At 57.6% G+C, this 19,005-nt stretch overlaps 2 protein-coding genes across 4 annotated transcripts; one reads left to right on the forward strand and one right to left on the reverse strand.

Moving 5' to 3' along the window:
- Positions 1-186: 186 nt before the first annotated feature.
- PLD2 (phospholipase D2) lies at positions 187-12,495 on the reverse strand. 2 transcript variants are annotated; one of them, XM_045490119.1, is made up of 25 exons: positions 12,375-12,495; positions 11,776-11,885; positions 11,554-11,684; positions 11,297-11,439; positions 10,805-10,910; positions 10,651-10,716; positions 10,457-10,515; positions 10,192-10,284; positions 9,948-10,100; positions 9,279-9,428; positions 6,370-6,453; positions 6,158-6,236; positions 5,338-5,448; positions 4,742-4,912; positions 4,260-4,386; positions 3,962-4,080; positions 3,763-3,876; positions 3,514-3,618; positions 3,232-3,320; positions 3,003-3,116; positions 2,780-2,829; positions 2,454-2,588; positions 2,064-2,217; positions 1,201-1,315; positions 187-958 (listed from the first exon to the last, which is right to left on the reverse strand). In XM_045490119.1, exons 2-25 carry the CDS (start codon positions 11,882-11,884, stop codon positions 734-736), a joined length of 2,802 nt encoding a protein of 933 aa, XP_045346075.1. In that variant the 5' UTR covers position 11,885; positions 12,375-12,495; the 3' UTR covers positions 187-733. The 2 variants fall into 2 exon arrangements, with proteins under 2 accessions (XP_045346075.1, XP_045346074.1); XM_045490118.1 differs by having other exon boundaries at positions 10,805-11,006.
- Positions 11,282-18,743, forward strand: CE1H17orf114 (chromosome E1 C17orf114 homolog). 2 transcript variants are annotated; one of them, XR_006715272.1, is made up of 4 exons: positions 11,282-11,389; positions 14,728-14,865; positions 17,570-17,764; positions 18,458-18,743. XR_006715272.1 is itself a non-coding variant. In XM_045490123.1 (4 exons), exons 3-4 carry the CDS (start codon positions 17,946-17,948, stop codon positions 18,628-18,630), a joined length of 243 nt encoding a protein of 80 aa, XP_045346079.1. In that variant the 5' UTR covers positions 11,282-11,389; positions 14,728-14,865; positions 17,570-17,945; the 3' UTR covers positions 18,631-18,743. The 2 variants fall into 2 exon arrangements, 1 of the variants encoding a protein (XP_045346079.1); XM_045490123.1 differs by having other exon boundaries at positions 17,570-18,015.
- Positions 18,744-19,005: the final 262 nt, after the last annotated feature.

Below are 19,005 nucleotides of genomic sequence, written 5' to 3' on the forward strand. Positions count from 1 at the left end.
ACCTCCCCTTCCCAGCAGCTGGGGGACGGAGCTCCGGAAACTACAGGCAGGTGCAGTAGGGATGAGGCCGCAGGAAGGAGCCGGGAGGCGGGTGGGGCAAAGGCGCGGGGCCCCAGTGCCACATGCGGGCGGGAAGGGGGAGGCGTGCGCTCGGGCCGAGGTTCGGCCCAGGAAGAGCCGGGGACCTTGTCTAGACTAGGCGTTTATTTATGAAATGCTCACTGAACGGATACAAAGCTAGTGTCTGTCCACAGGCAGGGGAGGGGGTAAGTGTGCACCCCAGCCCCCGCCCTGCCCACCGCGGGGGCGAAGCCGGGGGCGGGGGGGGGCTTCACTCTTCCCTCCACCTTGGCAGTAATGGCAGGGAGGGGGTTCGGGGGCAGGAGGAGGAAGGCCCAGGACAGGGCCTCCCCCAGGGAGGCATCCCGGGCGTGGGGGCAAGGGTTTGCCTCTGCCCTGGAACGGTGGTTTGAACCGGGCGGCAGGGGGGATGAACTCGGAATGCCCTCCTGCCCCCCCCCCAACCCCGCCCCGCCAGCCCAGAGGTGGAGTGACCTCTTCAGCTGCTTCTCAAGGAAGGGTCCCCGTGGCTTCTCTTCTCTAGTCCTCTTCCGGCATGCCTGCCCTCCCCCTGGTCTCAGAGGGCACTGCCCTCCAGCATGAGGGTTGGGGGCAGGGAGCCAGCCTCGGTGGAGCCCAGCGGCAGGTAAGCTGTCCCAGGCTGAAGCCGTAGCTATGTCCACACTTCGAGGGGCATCACGCCTTCCTTGCTCCCCAGGGGGGGCAGCAAAGACTCATCCTCCAGGAACTTGAGGGGAAAGTGGACCAGGTGGCCCTGGACCTGGGTGAGCTCAGACCGGGCCAAAGTTGGGCTGACTGTGGCCAGGGGCTCCACGGCCACGTACTCCCGGAGCGCCCTGAGAGAGCGTGTGGCGTTGGAAGGCAGGCAGCGGAAGATCTGTGGGTGGGGGGCACAGAAGCCAGCGGGGCTTGGAGACCCTCGGCCAAGAGTCCCAGATGCTGCCCCCGCTCCCCACACCATATCCCCCCACGCTGACCCTGAGCCACTGAATCCCACGATGTGCCTGCCCCCCGCACCCTCATCCCCCTTTTGGGAACGGCTTGGCGGTGGGGCCTCCATCCTACCCCGGACGGGATAACCCGTGGATTTCCCCACAGTCAGCCCCGCTCGGTGCCCACCTGCTCATAGATATTGGCATTGCGCTCGGCTGTGTCCTGCCACAGCCGAAAGAAGTCATCACAGACGGGGTCTCGGAGGTCCAGGTCTGGCCGGGCATGTGCCCCGAGAATCACACTACGGGGCAAAAGGGTCTCCGCAAGGTCAGATTGAGATCCTTGGAGGGGCGCCTGGGTGGCTCAGTCAGTTAAGCGACTGGCTTTGGCTCAGGTCATGATCTCACGGTTCGTGAGTTCAAGCCCTGCGTTGGGCTCTGTGCTGATGGCTCATAGTCTGGAGACTGCTTCGGATTCTACGTCTCCCTCTCTGTCTGCCCCTCCCCTGCTCACTCTCTGTCTCTGTCTCTCAATAATAAATAAACATTAAAAAAAATGAAAAATAAAAAAAAGATCCTTGGAGAAGGTGAATATCAGAAAAGTCAGATTATTCCTACGCAGGTAGTTCAAAATAAACCCGATGTTAAACAGTACCATAAGCACAAATGAATCCAACAGAATTTACTTTGTATCTTCTTTGGCCACTATTTTGATGTTTAAAAAAAAAAACAAAAAACTACCAAGTTACTTTTAAAGTATTTGTTTCTCAGGGCGCCTGGGTGGCTCAGTCTGTTAAGCGTCTGACCTGGGTTCAGGTCATGATCTCACGGTTCATGAGTCGGAGCCCCGCGTCAGGCTCCGTGCTGACAGCTCAGAGCCTGGAACCTGCTTCGGATTTTTTTAATATCTGTCTCTCATGGTCTTGATATCCCTACTTTCCCGGTACCCTATGCTAGATGGGGAAACCCTCGCACCCGCTCCAGAGGCAGAGTAACCCCCTCCCAACTTGTGCCTCCCCGCCACGCCGGTAGCTCCCCACCGGGCCTTACCTGAAGCAGTGCTTCCGCAGACTCAAAGCAAACCGGCCCGCCTGATACTCCCCACCGTCCATGAGGGATGGTTCCATCTCTGTGTCCTCGATCAGCACGGCCAGCTCACTGTCTCGCTTCCCCAGCAAGCTCCGGTCGTTGATGTTGGCGGAGCCTGGGATGGGCGCAGGACGCAAGGTGTCTGCCTGAGCCCGGGGGGGTAGGGGGTGGGAAGGGGGAATGGGGGGTGGGGGGAGTGGGGGGTAGGGGGTGGGAGGGGGGGGCCCTGCCCCATCAACTCTGCCCGAGGACCAGCCAGCTTCCATCACCTCCCGCTGGGCCCTGCTCCACCTCTCCCCACCCCCACCCCCACCCCCCGGCGCTGCCGGGGACCCAGCATCCAGGACTGACCGATGATGACCGTCCGGTCGTCTGCGATGAGCATCTTGCTGTGGATGTAGATGAGTTCAGAGACCGGGTGCCCGCCCAGCTCTCCGTGTGTGCGAAGCCCGCAGATGGATATGTAGTCCCGCCACGCTGTCCCCACTGTGAGAAAGGGGGTGGGGGTGTAGGGAGGGGTGCCCTCCTGTGCACATGGGGCCCTGTCCCAGCTGCCTCCCCACTTCAAGGTCTATACGCGTCTCCCTGCAGTAAAAACTGCCTGCCGTCTCAGAGCAGTAGCCCCAGAGACACGCAAGAAGGACCCGGGCTGCAACCCCCCAGCCCCCAGCACTCACTGGCTGCTTTGAGGCGATGTAGGATCGAATATTCCCCACGGCACAGGGTCCTGAGGGAAAAGAGCCGGTGAGGGAGGTGGAGGCTGGGGGAGCTGGTGGGGGATGTCAGGAGAGAGGCGGACCCCAGAAGTCCAGCAGGAAGGGATGGGGACAGAGTCAGGGCAGGGGCACGGGTGGATGGCCACGGAGAGGCAGAGTCTGGCTGGGGGGGGGGGGGGGTCACCTGTAAGTGAAGTGCAGGATGGCCTGGATGGAGTTGCCACCACCTGTCGTGATGTCACCTTCAAACCCCGGCAGCAGGGGCAGAAGCACGTAGACTCGGAAACGCTGCCCCTGTCTGGGAAGGGGGCGGAGTCAGGGGTCCCACCTGTCCCCCCCAAGCCCCGACCCTCCGCAGGGGCTAAACCACGCCCACAACCCCAACCCGCGGCCAGTCCCCCCCCCCCCCTTACTTGTGGGCCTTCAGGATTCTGTCCACAATCTCATCGCCCACCTTGTTCAGAACGGTCCGCCCGTCCGAGCAGCTAATAAAGAACTGATTCTGAGGCAGGGACCAAAGAGAGACATCAGCAGCCAGGCCCCTGCCCCCTGCCAACCCCAGGCCTAGGCTCCAGGCTGCGCATGTCTCCAGGCCTGGCTACGCTGGCCCTCAAGGACCGATCCCGCTGCTGTCAGGTCCCTCTCCTCCCCCGGGGTCCGCTCCATTCTCTGCCCCGCCCTCACCCCCGTCACACCTCGATGTACACGAAGCGCTGGCTCTCCCTGATGGTGTGCAGATAGGCATTGAGGACGGAGTTTTCCATCGTCCCTGCTGACCAACGGTCCACCGACCGCAAGACCTGGCGGAGCAGCGAATATGCTGTGGTTCCCGACCCCAGGAGAGGAGGAGTCGGGGCGGGGGGGGGGGGGGGGCTCTCGGGCCGGGGGCCCTGGGCTGGAGGGAGGGAGGGAGGAGTGAGGACGGGCTGAAGAGGGGGCCTCACCTGCACAGTGGCGCACTGCCCCCCCGGGATCGTGAAGGAGAGCTGGTCCGCGGTGCTGGTGGATTTGGGCAGCAGGTAGGGGTACACGGGGGTCTTGTACTTGGCCTTGGTCGTCTAAAGTGGAGTGATAGCAGTCAGCGGGAGGCAGACCCTTCCCGACCCGCCCCCCCCCCCAGCCCCCGCAGGAGCAGGTGGGCACCTTGGTGAAATTCCAGCGCTGGATGAAGTGGCGGGCCAGGTCCCGGGCGGGCAGACCGTGGACGGCCACCCCTACGTCCCGCCATGGCATCCGGGGCGTGGTCTCCCTGTCGATGAAATCTGGGGGGCCCCCGGGAGGATCAGGGGCGAGGGCGGGGACACCAGGGGCAGGGAGGAGGACGAGGGGACCAGAGGGAGAGCTACATTACCCTTGACCCAGCTCATCCTGTTCTCGGTTCCCGCCTCGATGTCTGCCCCTACTCTCAGCTTTTGGGGGCTTGGGAGGAAGGGACCCTCACCCTCAAAAGGCCGGTCCAGCTGCACCCAGTCCTTAGTGATAAGATTGCTGTAGTCCTTGCCCAGCCAGAAGAGTTGGTTTTGGGACAGGTCTGGGGTGGCCGGAGCGTCTGAGCCGGGGGTGGGAGGCTGTAGGGAACACACCCAAGCCAGGGGCAGGGAGAAGTCATGGAGGCCGCACAGAGCCAGGGCCACAGAGAAGAGAGGAGCACTGAAAGTGTGAGACACAGAGACACAGAGAGAGAGTAAGAATGAGACAGAGAGAGTCCCACCCTGGCCCTCCCCTTCGGCCACACTCGCTACCCCGGGGGAGTGGGACGGGGTCGTGGGCATGGGGAGAGGACTGGGCCTCCTTCAAGGCACCTTCCTGGGGTCCCAGAAAGAGGAATCCCCGGGGCGGGCAGCACGCGAGTGACCAGCGGGGGCGGGCTGGCGCTGGGGAGGGGTGCGCCTAGCGACGCTCAGGGAGGCCTGGGGGGACCACCTGTGGAGCGCCTGGTTCAGAGGGGTCCCCGAGGTCAGTCAGCCGGTACTGCAGGTCGTCCCAGCGGCCGTAGGCGAGGTCCAGCCCCCCCAAGAAGGCCACTACTTGGTCCACGACCAGGAGCTTCTCATGATGGGCCCACAGCGTCACCTGGTCCGGGTGGCGCATCACCTGCAGCAGGTGTGGGGGGAGGTCATGCGGGCGGGCTTAGGGGAGAGAAGATGGAGACTTTGGGAGGGAGGATGGGGGGGGGACAGGAAGATGGGGGGATGAGATGTTCAAGGAGAGGGAGGGTCGCGGGGCGCCTAGGTGGCTCAGGCGGTTGGGCGTCCGACTTCGGCTCAGGTCATGATCTCACAGTCCGTGAGTTCGAGCCCTGCATTGGGCTCTGTGCTGATGGCTCAGAGCCTGGAGCCTGCTTTGGCTTCTGTGTCTCCCTCTCTCTGCCCTTCCCCTGCTCACCCTCTGTCTTTCTCTGTCTCTCAAGAATAAATAAGCGTTTGAAAAAAAAATTAGAAAGGGAGGGTCAAGGGGGTGGGGAAGTGTGGCGAGGAGGGTCGTGGTTTTTGGGGGCGTCTCTGACGCCTGACAGTCACCTTTATGTTGGGGTGCAGCAGCATCAGAGCCCTCTTGCTGTAGCCGCTGTTAATGCCCAAGGCCAGCTCCACCTCCTTAAACAGCAGTACGGACACACGGACACCCTCCTCCTGGTGGTGAGCGGGGGAGGGGGGGTCAGAACGGCCCCCCCTCCAACCTCCCGAATCCTTCCCCATTCTTGGGGTTCTGTACGTCCGTGCACTCAGCCTGGGGATCCTCAGTGCTCACACCCTGCTCTGATGCTCTCAGCAAACTTAGCAGTGGGTCAGCACACTGTTCACCTGCCCATCCGTCCATCCATCCATCCATCCATCCATCCATCCATCCATCCGTCTTCCCAGCCATTTACTCACCCCCATATGTGCCACCTGTCATCCATCTGTCCCTCCCCCCCTCCCCCCTGCTACTGATGCACCTTTCCACCCTCCTATCCTTCCATCTATCCCCCCTTTCCATCATCCTTCCACCCACCGGCCCCTCCTCTCGATCATCTGTCTATCCACTAACGTCTATGGATGTCCCCAACATGGCGGACACCGGGCCTTATACTGAGGCTAGCGATGTCATTCCCGTGAGAAAGGCAGACACGTACACCCCCAGGTAACGCCACAAGGCGTAATGGGTACTTGGAGAGAAGTCTGCACCAGGTAGAGGAGGAGGATGAACGGGGAGGTGTAAGTTCCTCTTAAGGAAGAAAAGGAGGTGATGCTTGCCAGATAGCAGCCCACGATAGACATGTTTCCTCCCCTGAAGCTTCAGCTTCCTTTCCTTCTCCCTTCTCCTCCACGCACCTCCCCTCCCGCCTGCCACTCTCCTCACCGCCTTCTTCTTGAGCATAATGTCCAGTCTCCAGTCATCTGAATGGGCCGGACGCTTCAGGTAAATCTCAGGACTCAACCTGGGATGCAGGGCAGGGGGTGAAGGGCGAGCAGCCAGCCACTTCTTCCCTGCCCCTCCCTCCTCTGGCCTGTAAGCTGATCCGGGGCAGGCCCTATCCTGCCCCTTCCTGCCTGGGCTTTTCCCCTACTCACCACCAGTCTGTGATGAAAATCTCCTCTTGAGCTCCTACGATGGCGTCTGCCACAGCGGCAAAGTAACCCGCCCCGTTCACAAACCTGGAGGGAGGGGAAGGTCAAGCCAAGGAGGTCAGAATCAGAAGCCAGAAAGCTCTGGAGAGTGAAGGCTGGAGGACAGTCATGGATCAGAGGTGACGGCAGGGTCAAAGATCAGGAGTGATCAGAGAAATCAGACGGTGTCAGACGTATGAAAGGGGGACAAATTTGCCAGTTTGAGCTAAGTAAAATTAAAAATTACAGAAGGCACAATAGGCTAAAGAAGATGACTAAAGGCGGGGAACGTTAACGCATCATACATAAAGAGTTCCAGCGAATCAGTATGAAAAAGACACACAGGCCAACGGCGAAACGAACAAAGATTAAGAACTGACAGTTCACAGAGGAGATTAAAATGGTCAACCGTAGGAAAAGGTGTTTAATCTCAGTAGCAAAGAAGGAAATTGATATCAAAATGGAATAACATGTCTTTAATCCACTAACTTGGCAAAAATAAAGATCACTGGCAATGTTCAATATTAGCGTGCAGGAGAATGAGAATCCTCATAGACTATGGGAATATACTTCGGTTATAGCCTTTTTATTTTTTTAACTTTCATTTATGTTTGAGAGACAGAGTGTGAGTGGGGGAGGGGCAGAGAGCGAGGGAGACACAGAATTCGAAGCAGGCTCCAGGCTCTAGCTGTCAGCACAGAGCCCGACGCAGGGCTCGAACCCACGGTCCGTGAGATCATGACCTGAGCCGAAGTCGGACGCCTAACTGACTAAGCCACCCAGGCGCCCTGGTTATGGCTTATTTAGAAGACAGTTTGGCAGTATCCGAATATCAGACACACATACTGTTTAATACCATTAAATGCACATAGAAATTCTATTTCTAGGGATGCATCCTATTAAATGCTTTGCTTAGGCAAAGACTGTGTTCAGTGCAACATCGCTTAAAATGAGAATTTGGCTCCCCTGCTGATGTCCTCTCTCCCTCTCTCAAAATAAATAAACCTAAAAAAAAAAAAAAAAAAAGATTTGTAAAATGAGAATTTGGGGCACCTGGGTGGCTCAGTCGGTTCAGCGTCCAACTCTTAATCTCAGCTCAGGTCTTGATCTCAGGGTTGTGAGTTCAAGCCCCATGTTGCACTCTGCTCTGGGTGAGAAGCCTACTGAAGGAAAGGAAAGGAAAGAAAGGAAAGGAAGGAAAGGAAGGAAAGAAAGGAAAGAAAGGAAAGGAAAGGAAAGGAAAGGAAAGGAAAGGAAAGGGAAAAGAAAAAAAAAGAAAAGAAAAGAAAAGAAAAAAAGAAAGAAAAAGGAAGAAAAGAAAGAACCTGAGTGCCTAATCTCTAACACACACATGACGTGAAAAAGAAAAAAATAAGCCACAAAAGCAAGTTCGTGATCTCAGGGTTGTGAGTTCAAGTCCCATGTCGTGCTCTGCACTGGGTGTGAAACCTACTTATAAATAAAATAAAATAAAATAAAATAAAATAAAATATAATAAAATATAATAAAATAAAATAAAATAAAATAAGAATCTGAATGCCTAATCTCTAACACACACATTAAGTGGGGAAAAAAAATAAGCCACAAAAGTAAGTTCATGATCTCATTTACATTAAACCAAAAAGTAATGTATGCGCATAAGCCTATGAAAGTGTACAGGCCGAGAAAGGAGAAGATACACAGGACTCTGTTGTGAGGGTTATTTCTGGGGAGAGAGCTGGGCTGTTGGGTCTGGGGCAGACGTGAGGCCAGGGAGTAAAGGGCTGGGCAACGAAGGGGAACTTAAGTTTTTCACTTATTGTGCTTCTGCGTCGTATCGTTTTGGCTTTTGAATAACAAATAGTATGATGGTGAAGAGTGGGGTCTTGACCCAGACTGCCTGGGTTTGAATCCTGCTCCCACTGTCTACAAGGTGTCGGACCTTGGGCAAGTTCCTCAGCTTCTCCTTGCCTCAACGTTCTCATCTGTAAAATGGACACAGCACCTGTGCCTGCCTCGTCGGGTTCGCGAGAGGGTTTAATCATACTTAGCCCAGCTCCCAGCACGCAGTGAGAACTACGTAAGTATCAGCTATTAGTTCTTATGAAACAAATGAATGTCGACACCGCCTCCAAGAAAAAAATCCTTCCACCACTCCCTCCTGCCTATGATGAAGTCCAACCGCTTCAGCTTAGCACGCGGGGCACACCCAGGCGCTGTCAACCCCCAGACTGTTCTCTGGCCACTCCTCCTCTCCCCCGCCCCCCCGCTGCCAGGGTCACCAAACATGCCAGCCTACTTCTTCTAGCCTCCGCACAGGCTAGTCTCCGCTTTCGTCCTAAGGCCAACCTCAGGGTCACTGCCTTCTGCAAGGCAGTCCTGACATCCCCACCGGGGGGGGGGGGCAGATGTTCCCCCGCTGTGCCCGGTACCCTGTACCTACCACCGGAACGGCCGGAAGTTACCATTGTTCTGTGACTGAATCACCTACTGGGTTGTCTTATTCCTGCCACTGGGCCTGGCACGTAGTAGGTGCTTAGTAAAACGTGTATTGGACGAACGAGTGAATCAGAGAGATTTTAAGAGCTCATAAGGCACAGAGAGAGCCAGTGTGATAAAAGGCAGTTAAAAAGGTCACAGGAGGTCAGAGAGGCCAGGGTCGGAGGAGATGACTGGAAATGACTGGGTATGGGGGTCGGAGAGATCAGAGGGAAGGTAGATAATCAGTGTGGTTAGAGGTCAGATGGTCAGGAAGACTGGAGAAGTCAAAGGGGGAGGGTGTCGAAGCCAGAACGGGTCAGAGGAGATCAAAGAGGACCAAGGAAAGGACTCAGAAAACACAGAGCGGGTCACGAGGCCCACAGACAAGCTCCGAAGGGACGGCAGTGTCTCACCACCGGGCCAAGGTCCTGGGCCGGGGTGGGGCATAGCTGTCATGACGGTGCAGCTGTATGAAGTCTCTTCCCGGGCCCTGGGCCAGCTCCGTGATCTCCTGGCCCCACCACCGTGCCTGCCGGTAGCTGCCACACTTGAGGATCAGGGACCTGAGCAGGAACAACGAGATGGACCACAGGCTTCACCCTTCGCGCCCCGGCCTCGCCCGATACCTCCCTCTTTGGCTGCCCCTTCTTTCCCACTTCCTCCCTTCGTCCCTAATTCGCCACCCCACCCGGACAAGGCAGGCGTGTGCCTCGCACACAGTTAGGTCACCGGCACAGCACGGAGTTTTGCACCCGGCACTCGGGGGTTTGCTCCCAGGAACGAACGAATGAACGAATGAATGAACGGAGCGCCCTTTCTTTTATATCGGGAGTCCCTCCCCCAAGCTTGTACTTGACCCCCTCTCTCCGGGCCTAGGTTCTAAGAGCAGTCCCAGGCATGTGGCCAGACCAGTTCTCTGGTTCCAAACCAAGGCCGGCTCCGGGGGGGGGGGGGGGGGGGGGGGGTGTTGGATGGGGGTGGGGGATGGGGTGGAAATGCTTCCTTTCCTTCCACTCACTGCCCCCCCCCCCCCAGCGCTCTCGGCTCACCAGGTGTCCGTCTACACCGGCTGGAGGCCTTACCTGTGGGAGGTGTCGATCCTGACCCCGTACCGCGTCTCCGTGCTGCGTTTCCCCACCTGCACCTCGAAGCCAGGGTCAAAGAGCTGAACAAAGGAGATGGCGCCCGTCTCGAGGCACATGTACAGCAGGAAAGAGTCCTTCACCACCAGCCACCTGGAGCGGGAGGGCTCCGTCCGTTCCTCCCTGCCCACGGCATCTCCTTCCTCGCCCCCACCGCTGCCCTGCTGACCGCTCCGGGGCTCACCTCTTGGACCAGCGGTAACACACTTGGTCCCGGCCACAGCAGGTGAGGCCAGGAACTCGGTGGCCGCCCGAGCGCTTCCGGATCACTCCTTCCCTGTGGGCAGAGTCGGGGAGCGGGCGTGGGGTGGGGAGATGCCCGAAGAGGAATCCGGATGCCTGCCGCGCCCCCGCCCCTGCCCGCGCACCGGGCACTGCTTTCCCCATCCTCAGGCAGGGAGGGGTCCGCGGGTTTGCCCGTGGCCCGCGCGGCGATGTCGCACACTCACAGTCCTTTGGAGCCAAGGTCTGGGATGAAGGAGAGCTGGCTGACTTCCAGGAACTCCGTCTGCCGAGGAAGACGAAGGCTCAGGGGAGAGACTCTGGCTTCCAGCCCCTCAGACCCCACGGGCCGGGGTCCTCTGCCCCCCTGGGGGTCTGATGAAACTGCCCCCCCCCCCCAAAACCAGCCCCTGGGCCTTACCATGGCGTGGTAGTTGCGGTAGAAAGACATGGTCAGGAGGCGGTTGAGGTAATTCTCCAGGTATTTCTGAAGCAGGGACAAGAGAGACACAGATGGGAGCGGAGCCACGGGCGCACGAAACGCCTTCCCCGGGCGGTCCGGCGTCGGGTCGCACCTGTTTGCTGGACGCGTGTCTGGAGGAGCCCTCGGGTCCCGCGCGGGGCAGAGAGGGCATCTCGCGGTTGGCGGCTTCTCCGGCGGGGGGATGGGGGGCGGCAAAGCTGCGGAGGCGAGGCGGGAAGCTGAGCGCCTGGATCCCTGAAGCACCAGACCCGGAGGCTTGGGGGAGGCCCGGAGGCTGGCAAAGGCCCCCTATCCTGACAACGGAGACGAGGGAAGCTGCCAAGGGCATTTTGGGCGCCCCGCCCGGCTGAGATATTGGCACAGGACCACGGACAGGGAGAGCCGAGCTGGGAAGGTTTCCTGGTAACCGGGGTCAGGGAAGGGGGCCCCCCCCCCCCGCCCCCCACCACCAGGGGCCAGAGCTGGGGCAGGAAAGGAGCTGGGGCAGGGAAAGGGTGCCACAGGCAGAAAGCAGTGGTGGCCGCTGGGGCAGGCACAGGATGGGGCACCGCCTTCCCGACAGGAAGCAGACCGGTCCCCTTACCGGGCCAGAGGGAGCAGACTCATCAAGACTTTGTGCCTCAGGAGGTCTCGGTGCAGCTCCTGGAAATGACGGAACTTCTTCTTGGTTGTCCAGGTAAAGGCGCCGTGAGTCAAGCGGACGGAATACAGGGTGCAGGTTCCCACCTGGGGGCGGGAGGAACTCAGCGGTTGTCCCCCGGCCGGGTGGCAGCGCCCCCTCCCCCCCGACCTCCGGGCCGGCCCTGCCTTTCCCCACCTCCCCAGTGCCCGGCCAGCCACCTTGGATCCGCTGGTGTATCTTTCGGTTCCCACCACTTGGGCTGTGACGGGCACCCCAGGGGCGAACACCAAGGGGTGCATTTTCAGAGGCTGCAGGTCGTAGATGGCCAGGAAAGGGTGCATCCGGTCAGCTGGGAGGAGAGAAGGTGCAAGAATGCGAACCCCAGGAGGTCTCGCCGCCCCCCACCCCGTCCTCCCCCAGGGCCGTACCCCCCTGCCTACCTGGGTCCTCCCCCTCCCTCAGAGTGTCCAGCTCGTCGGGCTCCATCTGCAACTGGCTGGAGTCCAGCTCGCCCCCCGCGGGGAAGAGGCTCTGGGGGGTCGCCGCCATCCTGGGCGCAGGGGGAGGCCTCAGGGAGGTGCCGTGCCCTGCAGAACCCGGGCCCCCCACCCTCCCCACCTCCCTCGCGCGCCCTCCTTCCCCTTCGGTCTGCAGCGCCCCGCCGCCCCGCCTTGACCTCCACCCGGTCCCCGGGTCCCGCATCCAGGATCCCTCAGCCCCGCCTCCCGTCCCGGCCCCGGCGCGCCCTGGAGCTCCCGCCGGGCCCGCGGGGCCCGGAGCCGGGGCGGAGCGGAAGCCGGGGCGGGGCGGGGGGGGGGGGGTCGCCGGGGACCCCGGGGCTCCGGCCAGGCCAGGCCGGGAGCGGGGGGGGGGGGGGGCGTCCAGCGGGAATGAGGAAGTCCCGCGCGCCCCGCCCGGGAGGGACACCCTGAAATCTCGGCGCGCGGCTGAGCCCGCGCCCCTTCCCGCCCCCCCGCCCCCCTCCCCCGGGGCCCGGGCCCCGCCGCCGCCGCCGCCGCGCGCCCCCCGGGCCCCTCACCCCGCAGCCCCAGGCGGCGCCCGCGCCGATCCGCCAGCCGAGGGAGCGGCACAGGGAGCCGGGCCCACACCCGGGCGGCGGGGCGGGAAGGGGCGGGAAGGGCGGGAAAGGCCGGCCCCCGGGGGCGGGTCTCCCGGCCTCACCTCCGCGCCCGCCCCGCCGCAAGGCCGTCGAGCGAGCGCTGGCCCCGGGGGCTGCGGCGGGCGGCGGTAGAGGCAGGGGCGGTGCAAGGGCCCGGGGGCCGGCGGCCGGGGGCTGGGGAACGTGCGCTCCTACACCCCTCCTGCACCACGTCTCGCCACTTGCCCCGGGTCGGGCTCCGGGCGCACGACAGTGAGCGAGCTGGCCGCCGCCGAGCCCGCTCTCCGGGGACCTACAGTCCGGGAGCAGGCGGGAAACTCTCAGGTTCTAAAAGACAAAATATGCCCCCCCCCTTTTTTTTTTTTTTTTAATTTTTAAAACTATTTAATTTTCGGAGAAAAAGAGACAGAGCACGAGCAGGGGAGGGGCAGGGAGAGAGGGAGACACAGAATCCCAAGCAGACTCCAGGCTCCCAGCTGTCAGCACAGAGCCCGACGCGGGGCTCGATCCGGTGAACCGAGAGATCAGGACCTGAGCCAAAGCCGCAGACTCGACCGACTGAGCCACTGGGGCGCCCCATGCCCTCTTTTTTTTTCAAATGCGGATTTCCTTATCTCTTCCCATGGACATCTGGGTTGTTTCTAATCTATTGCGATAAAGCTCCTATAAACATTCCTGTAGGAGTCTTTGTGTGGATAAGCGTTTTCCTTTCTCTTGGGTAAATAGCTCGTAGAGGCGTTGCCAGGACCTGTAAAAAGTACATTTTACCTTTATGAGAAACTGCCAGACTGGCTCCCAAAGTGGTCGCTCCGTGTTGCATCTCCCAAACCAGTCTGTGTTACTTCTGGTGGTTCCACGGCGTGGCCAGCAGCTGACGTGGTCCGTCTTTTTTAGCATTAGCTGTTCTGAGGGTAAAGTAAGAAAATCGTCGTAGCTTAATTTGCCTTTCTCTGAGGAGTAATGATGCTGGTCGAGTTTCACGTGCTTACTGGCCATTTGCATAATCTTCTTTTGCAAAGTGTCTCTTCCAGCTTTTGGTAATTTTTTTAAGAACAATGTCATATCACTGAATTCGTTCTTTGTATGTTTTGAATACAAATCCACTAGCCGATATATGTATCACAAACACTTTGTCACAGAATGTGGCTTCTGTGTTTAAAATCCTAGTGCTTGGGGCGCCTGGGTGGCGCAGTCGGTTAAGCGTCCGACTTCGGCCAGGTCACGATCTCGCGGTCCGTGAGTTCGAGCCCCGCGTCAGGCTCTGGGCTGATGGCTCAGAGCCTGGAGCCTGTTTCCGATTCTGTGTCTCCCTCTCTCTCTGCCCCTCCCCCGTTCATGCTCTGTCTCTCTCTGTCCCAAAAATAAATAAACGTTGAAAAAAAAAATTTAAAATCCTAGTGCTCTTGGGGAGCCTGGGTGGCTCAGCCCGTGGAGTGTCCGACTTTGGCTCAGGTCATGATCTTGTGGTCCATGGGTTCGAGCCCCGCGTCGGGCTCTGGGCTGACAGCTCCGAGCCTGGAAGCTGCTTCCGATTCTGTGTCTCCCTCTCTCTCTGCCTCTTCCCCACTCATGCTCTGTCTCTCAAAAATGAATAAATGTAAAAAAAAAAATTAAAAAAAAAAAAGAAAATGAAAGCACTGATTCAAAAAGATATATGCATCACCATGTTCATAGCAGCATAATTTACAATAGCCAAGATATAGAGACAACCTAAATGTCCACTGATTGATTGAACGGAGAAAGAAAGAAGAGTGGTACACACACACACACACACACACACACACAGAAATATTGCTCAACCGTAACAAAAGAATGTTATCTTGCCATTTGCAACAACATCAATGGATTTAGAGAGTATGATGCTAAGTGAGATAAGTTCGCAAAAGACAAATACCATATGATCTCATTACATGTGAGAGGAAAAAAAACGACCAAACAAAGCACAAACAGATCCAGAAATACAGAGAACAAACCGGTGGTTACCAGAGGGGAGGGGGAGGGGCGAGGGCGGTCCAGGCTTCCAGTTAGGGAACCAATGAGTCGTGGGGATGAAAGGGTTATAGTCAGTGATGTTGTAACAGCGCCGCGTGTGGTGACGGGTTGGAGCTAGGCTTGCGGAGCGTGTAGCATAACGTATAGAGTTGTCCGATCGCTATGTTGTGTCGTACTCGCCCAGCACGGAGGTCACATTGTGTGTCAAACGCCCTTTAACTGAAAGAGAAAAACTCAATGGTAGAGCTACCCTATGGCAACCCAACAATTCCGCTCCTAGGTGAAGACCCAGAAGAATTGAAAGCACTCGGGCGCACAGAGACCTGCTCGCGGTAGTCCTCAACCAGCCAAATCGTGGGAACAACCCAACGTCCCTCAGCTGACGAATGGGCAGACAAAACATGGTGATCCCTCCAAGGTACGCCACTCGGCCACAAAAAGGAGTGGAGCGCTAGCACGCGTTCCCACAGGGGCGAGTCTTGAAAATATTACGCTAATTGGGGCGCCTGGGTGGCGCAGTCGGTTAAGCGTCCGACTTCAGCCAGGTCACGATCTCGCGGTCCGTGAGTTCGAGCCCCGCGTCGGGCTCTGGGCTGATGGCTCAGAGCCTGGAGCCTGTTTCCGATTCTGTGTCTCCCTCTCTCTCTGCCCCTCCCCCGTTCATGCTCTGTCTCTCTCTGTCCCAAAAATAAATAAACGTTGAAAAAAAATTAAAAAAAAAAGAAAAAGAAAATATTACGCTAAGGAAGGAGCACCTGGGTGGCTCAGTCGGTTAAGCATCCAACTCTTTTGTTATTATTTCTTTAATATTTCTTTATTTAAAACTTTTTTTTTACACTTATTTATTTTTGAGAGACAGAGACAGAGCACGAGTGGCAGAGGGAACGGAGAGAGGGGGAGACACAGAATCAGAAGCAGGCTCCAGGCTCGGAGCTGTCAGCAAAGAGCCCGACGCGGGGCTCGAACCCATGGACCACGAGATCATGACCTGAGCCGAAGTCGGCCGCTTAACTGACTGAGCCACCCAGGCGCCCCACTCTGTCTTAAAAAAAAAAGAAGAAGAAGAAGAAAAGAATATGCTGAATGAAAAAAAGTCAGACACAAAGGACCACATATTATGTGAGTCCATTTAGACGAAATGTCTAAAACCTGTAGAGACCGAAGGTAGGTTAGCCACTAGCTGGGGAGAAGAAGGACAGGGGAGTGACTGACAGGGGGAACAGGCTCTCTTTCAAGGGTGATGAAAATGTTATAAAATTAGTTGATGTTTCTCAACTGATGAATATAGTAAAAGCCACTGAATTGGATCCTATAAAAGGGTGAATTTCAGGGGTGCCTGGGTGGCTCAGCTGGTTGAGCGTCCGACTTCGGTTCTGGTCATGATCTCCCGGTTTGTGAGTTCAAGTCCCGCGTCGGGCTCTGTGCTGACAGCTCAGAGCCTGGCACCTGCTTCCGATTCTGTGTCTCGCTCTCTCTCCGCCCCTCCCCTGCTTGTGCTCTCTCTCAAAAATAAATACATTTAAAAATATATGTAAAAATAAAAGGATGAATTTTATGGTATGTCCATTCTATCTCAATAAAACTATTGTTACCAAAAAAAAAAAAAAAAAAAAAAAAAAAAACCTCAAGTAAGCTGCAAGCACATACAACTTGGGCGAAGTTAAACACCGTTATGCTGAAAGAAGTCAGACAGACGGAAGTAATACTCTAGGACTCCACTTAAATAAAGTCCGGAAACAGGCAAATCCAATCTGTTCGGACAGGAATGAGATCAGTAGCTGCCTGGGGTGGGAGGCGTAGAGAAGGAAGGGAAGTTGGTGATGGGAACGTCTTGTATCTCGACTGGGGTGATTATTTCACGAGTGTGTACCCTTGTTAATATTTACAGACCTGGACACAGATGCGTGTATTCAATTGCATGTAAATTTTCACTTCAATAAAGGTGACTTATTTATGTTTATTTGTTTACTTTTGAGAGAGAGAGAGAGAGAGACAGAGCACAAGCAGGGGAGGAGCAGAGAGAAAGGGAGACACAGAATCGGAAGCAGGCTCCAGACTCCCAGATGTTGGCACAGAGCCCAACTCGGGGCTGGGTCACGACTTGAGCCAAAGTCGGGCGCTTAACCGACGCAGCCGCCCAGGCGCCCCTTGAGACCGGTAATTTAGAAGTGCGAAACAGGGGCGCCTGGGCGGCTCTGTTGGTTAAGCGTCCGACTTCGGCTCAAGTCACGATCTCACAGTTTGTGAGTTCGAGCCCCACATTGGGCTCTCTGCTGTCAGCGCAGGGTCTGCTTCAGATCCCCTGTCCCCCTCTCTCTGCCCCTACCCTGCTGTTCTGTCTCTCAAAATCAAAACAAATAAACCTTAAATGTGAAAGAAAGAAAGAAAGAAAGAAAGAAAGAAAGAAAGAAAGAAAGAAAGAAAGAAGGAAAGAAAGAAAGAAAGAAGGAAAGAAAGGAAAGAAAGGAAGGAAAGAAAGAAAGAAAGGAAGGAAAGAAAGAAAAAAAGAAAGAAAGAAAGAAAGAAAGAAAGAAAGAAAGAAAGAAAGAAAGAAAGAAAGAAAGAAAGAAAGAAAGAAAGAAAGAAAGAAAGAAAGAAAGAAAGAAACAGATTTCTGAGTCTGCTAGTCCAATAGAGCCGGCAGCTTCCCAAGTTAAGAGCACACTTGCACGGCTGTGCTGGGGGGCGTTTAGAGTCCTTGACGAGGGTGCTCTGCTCCCCCCACCCCTGTCCCCTGCCCGGCTGAGGGCATCAGCACCTGATGCGGGGAAGCTCACTGCGGAGCACAGAGTGGGCTGGGATCAGGGGGTGGGGGTGGAGGGAGTCCCCGCTCCAACTGCCTCCGTGACCTTGCTTGTAAAATCAGGACAGTGATAACATGTACCTCCAGGCATCACTGACATGATCAAGCAAGATAACAAGTAAAAAGTCCCTTGAATCTACTTGGCACAGCGTAACTAATCCATTGTCAGTGTCCTATTAAAGGCGACAAGGGCTCCCGGACCGTTTAGTGAGAACCTAACGTTTCCTCAGCGAGCACAATTTCACCTTCCGTGAGAATAGACTATTTTTTTTTTTTCTTCATGATTTTACGTCGTGGGCATTCTGAATTCTCATTCCAGAATACCAGTGAGTCCCCAGCAGCATCCAGGCTGGCAGCAAGCTGTCGGCGGATTTTCACGGCTCCTGTCGGTGGTCCCAGCCCCTCTGTGTCTGTCTCTGCCACCTCCCCCCTCCCAGTGCCCTCCTGCTTCTCCCTGGAGATCAGAGAGGGCTCCCAAATTAAGGGGGCGCGACAGGATAGGTGTCTGAATGGGGTATCCGTCCACCTCTTCCCTCCTCCCTCTCCTCCCCCTTCCATCCCCTGGCGCCTATAATCACCAGGCGGTCTGAGGCTAAGTGGTAGTTTGGCCCACAGTGGGGGGGCTTGCCAGCCACACCCCTCCTCCTGGGGCCCTCCTGACCAGCCCCAGCACCCTGGTCTCCTCCACTGGTGAGATGGGTCTCAAGGGGGCATGGTGTTTCCCATGGTGTGGGTGCCGGAGGCAGCGGAGGACTGGAAGAGCAGGTATGGGGGCGGGGGGTGGCTGAGGAAAAAGGGGGGCTGGCAGGGAGGCAGAGAGACCGCACCGGGGACAAAGGTACATGGTCAAGCCAGTGGAGGGAAAAGAATGGTCTGTTTCACGGGTGGGAGGTGGGCTTCCCCACAGGGCCGCCTAAATACCTCGCAGGGCCGCTGCTGAATAAGCAAGTGAAGCCCCCGTTAAAAAAAAATAGCACCTTCGTGATGGTGACAGCAGCATCACAGCAAGCAGGGGCCCTTGTGCGTGGCAGGTCCCGAGTGACCGCCCAGGTCGCAGGCCGGTGAAAGCAGCCCTGCCCTCTCCACACCCCCTCTCCGGGCCCCAGGACCCCAGGTGGCCTCCCCGGCCTCCTGGGGCCTCGCCGTGGGGAAGGAAGGAAGAACACGGGCCGCAACACCCCTCTCCCTCCTCCCATCTCCCTTCCAGGCCTGGATCCGGCTGCCCCTCCAGACCCAAACCCCAGCCCGGCTGAAGCCCCCACCGTGGCTGAGGGAGGGATACCCTCCCTAGGGTCTGGCGCCTACTTCGGCAGGAAGGCCCGACTCTCCTTCCGCCACCAGCTGCACGACCCGGCGTCGGCCAATGACTCCACCATTTGATGGGGACGACCGGGGGCTGAACTTTGCAACCTTCCCTCCCCAGGCTTCTGGGTGATCCCTGTTTGGCTCCACAGCCCCCATGACCTTGTCGTTAAATATACTCAGAGCTGCCAGGAGCTGTGTGCGCGCGCGTGTCTGTCGGGGGGGGCGGGGTGGGGAGCGGTTGAGGGCCGAGGCCGCCTCCCCCCACCCCTTCCCCGGGGCTGGGGTGCGGGGCTCAGGGGGAGAAGCATAGCACCTATGGTAGGGGACGCGGGAGTGGTGAGTGACACAGCTGATCTAACTCGGGGCCCAGGCGGGGGTGGCAGAAGGGAGTGTGCCCCGAAATCTAGCTTCAGAGTTGAGGGTGAGGAGAGGCCGGAGGCCAGACAGGAC

The sequence above is a fragment of the Leopardus geoffroyi genome, chromosome E1 (assembly GCF_018350155.1).
Source record: "Leopardus geoffroyi isolate Oge1 chromosome E1, O.geoffroyi_Oge1_pat1.0, whole genome shotgun sequence".
NCBI lineage: Eukaryota > Metazoa > Chordata > Mammalia > Carnivora > Felidae > Leopardus > Leopardus geoffroyi.

What these genes read in the sequence shown, in the direction of transcription:
- PLD2 (XM_045490118.1), bottom strand. Translation starts at nt 11,884, where the DNA reads ATGGCGGCGACCCCCCAGAGCCTCTTCCCCGCGGGGGGCGAGCTGGAC. An exon ending in GCTGGACCGGCCTTTTGAGG is followed by an intron (nt 4,081 to 4,259) that starts GTGAGGGTCCCT and finishes GGGGCCCCCCAG; the next exon opens with ATTTCATCGACAGGGAGACC. An exon ending in ATGCCAATATCTATGAGCAG is followed by an intron (nt 959 to 1,200) that starts GTGGGCACCGAG and finishes CCCCACCCACAG; the next exon opens with ATCTTCCGCTGCCTGCCTTC.
- CE1H17orf114 (XM_045490123.1), top strand. Translation starts at nt 17,946, where the DNA reads ATGGGTCTCAAGGGGGCATGGTGTTTCCCATGGTGTGGGTGCCGGAGG. An exon ending in GCGGAGGACTGGAAGAGCAG is followed by an intron (nt 18,016 to 18,457) that starts GTATGGGGGCGG and finishes TCTCCCTTCCAG; the next exon opens with GCCTGGATCCGGCTGCCCCT.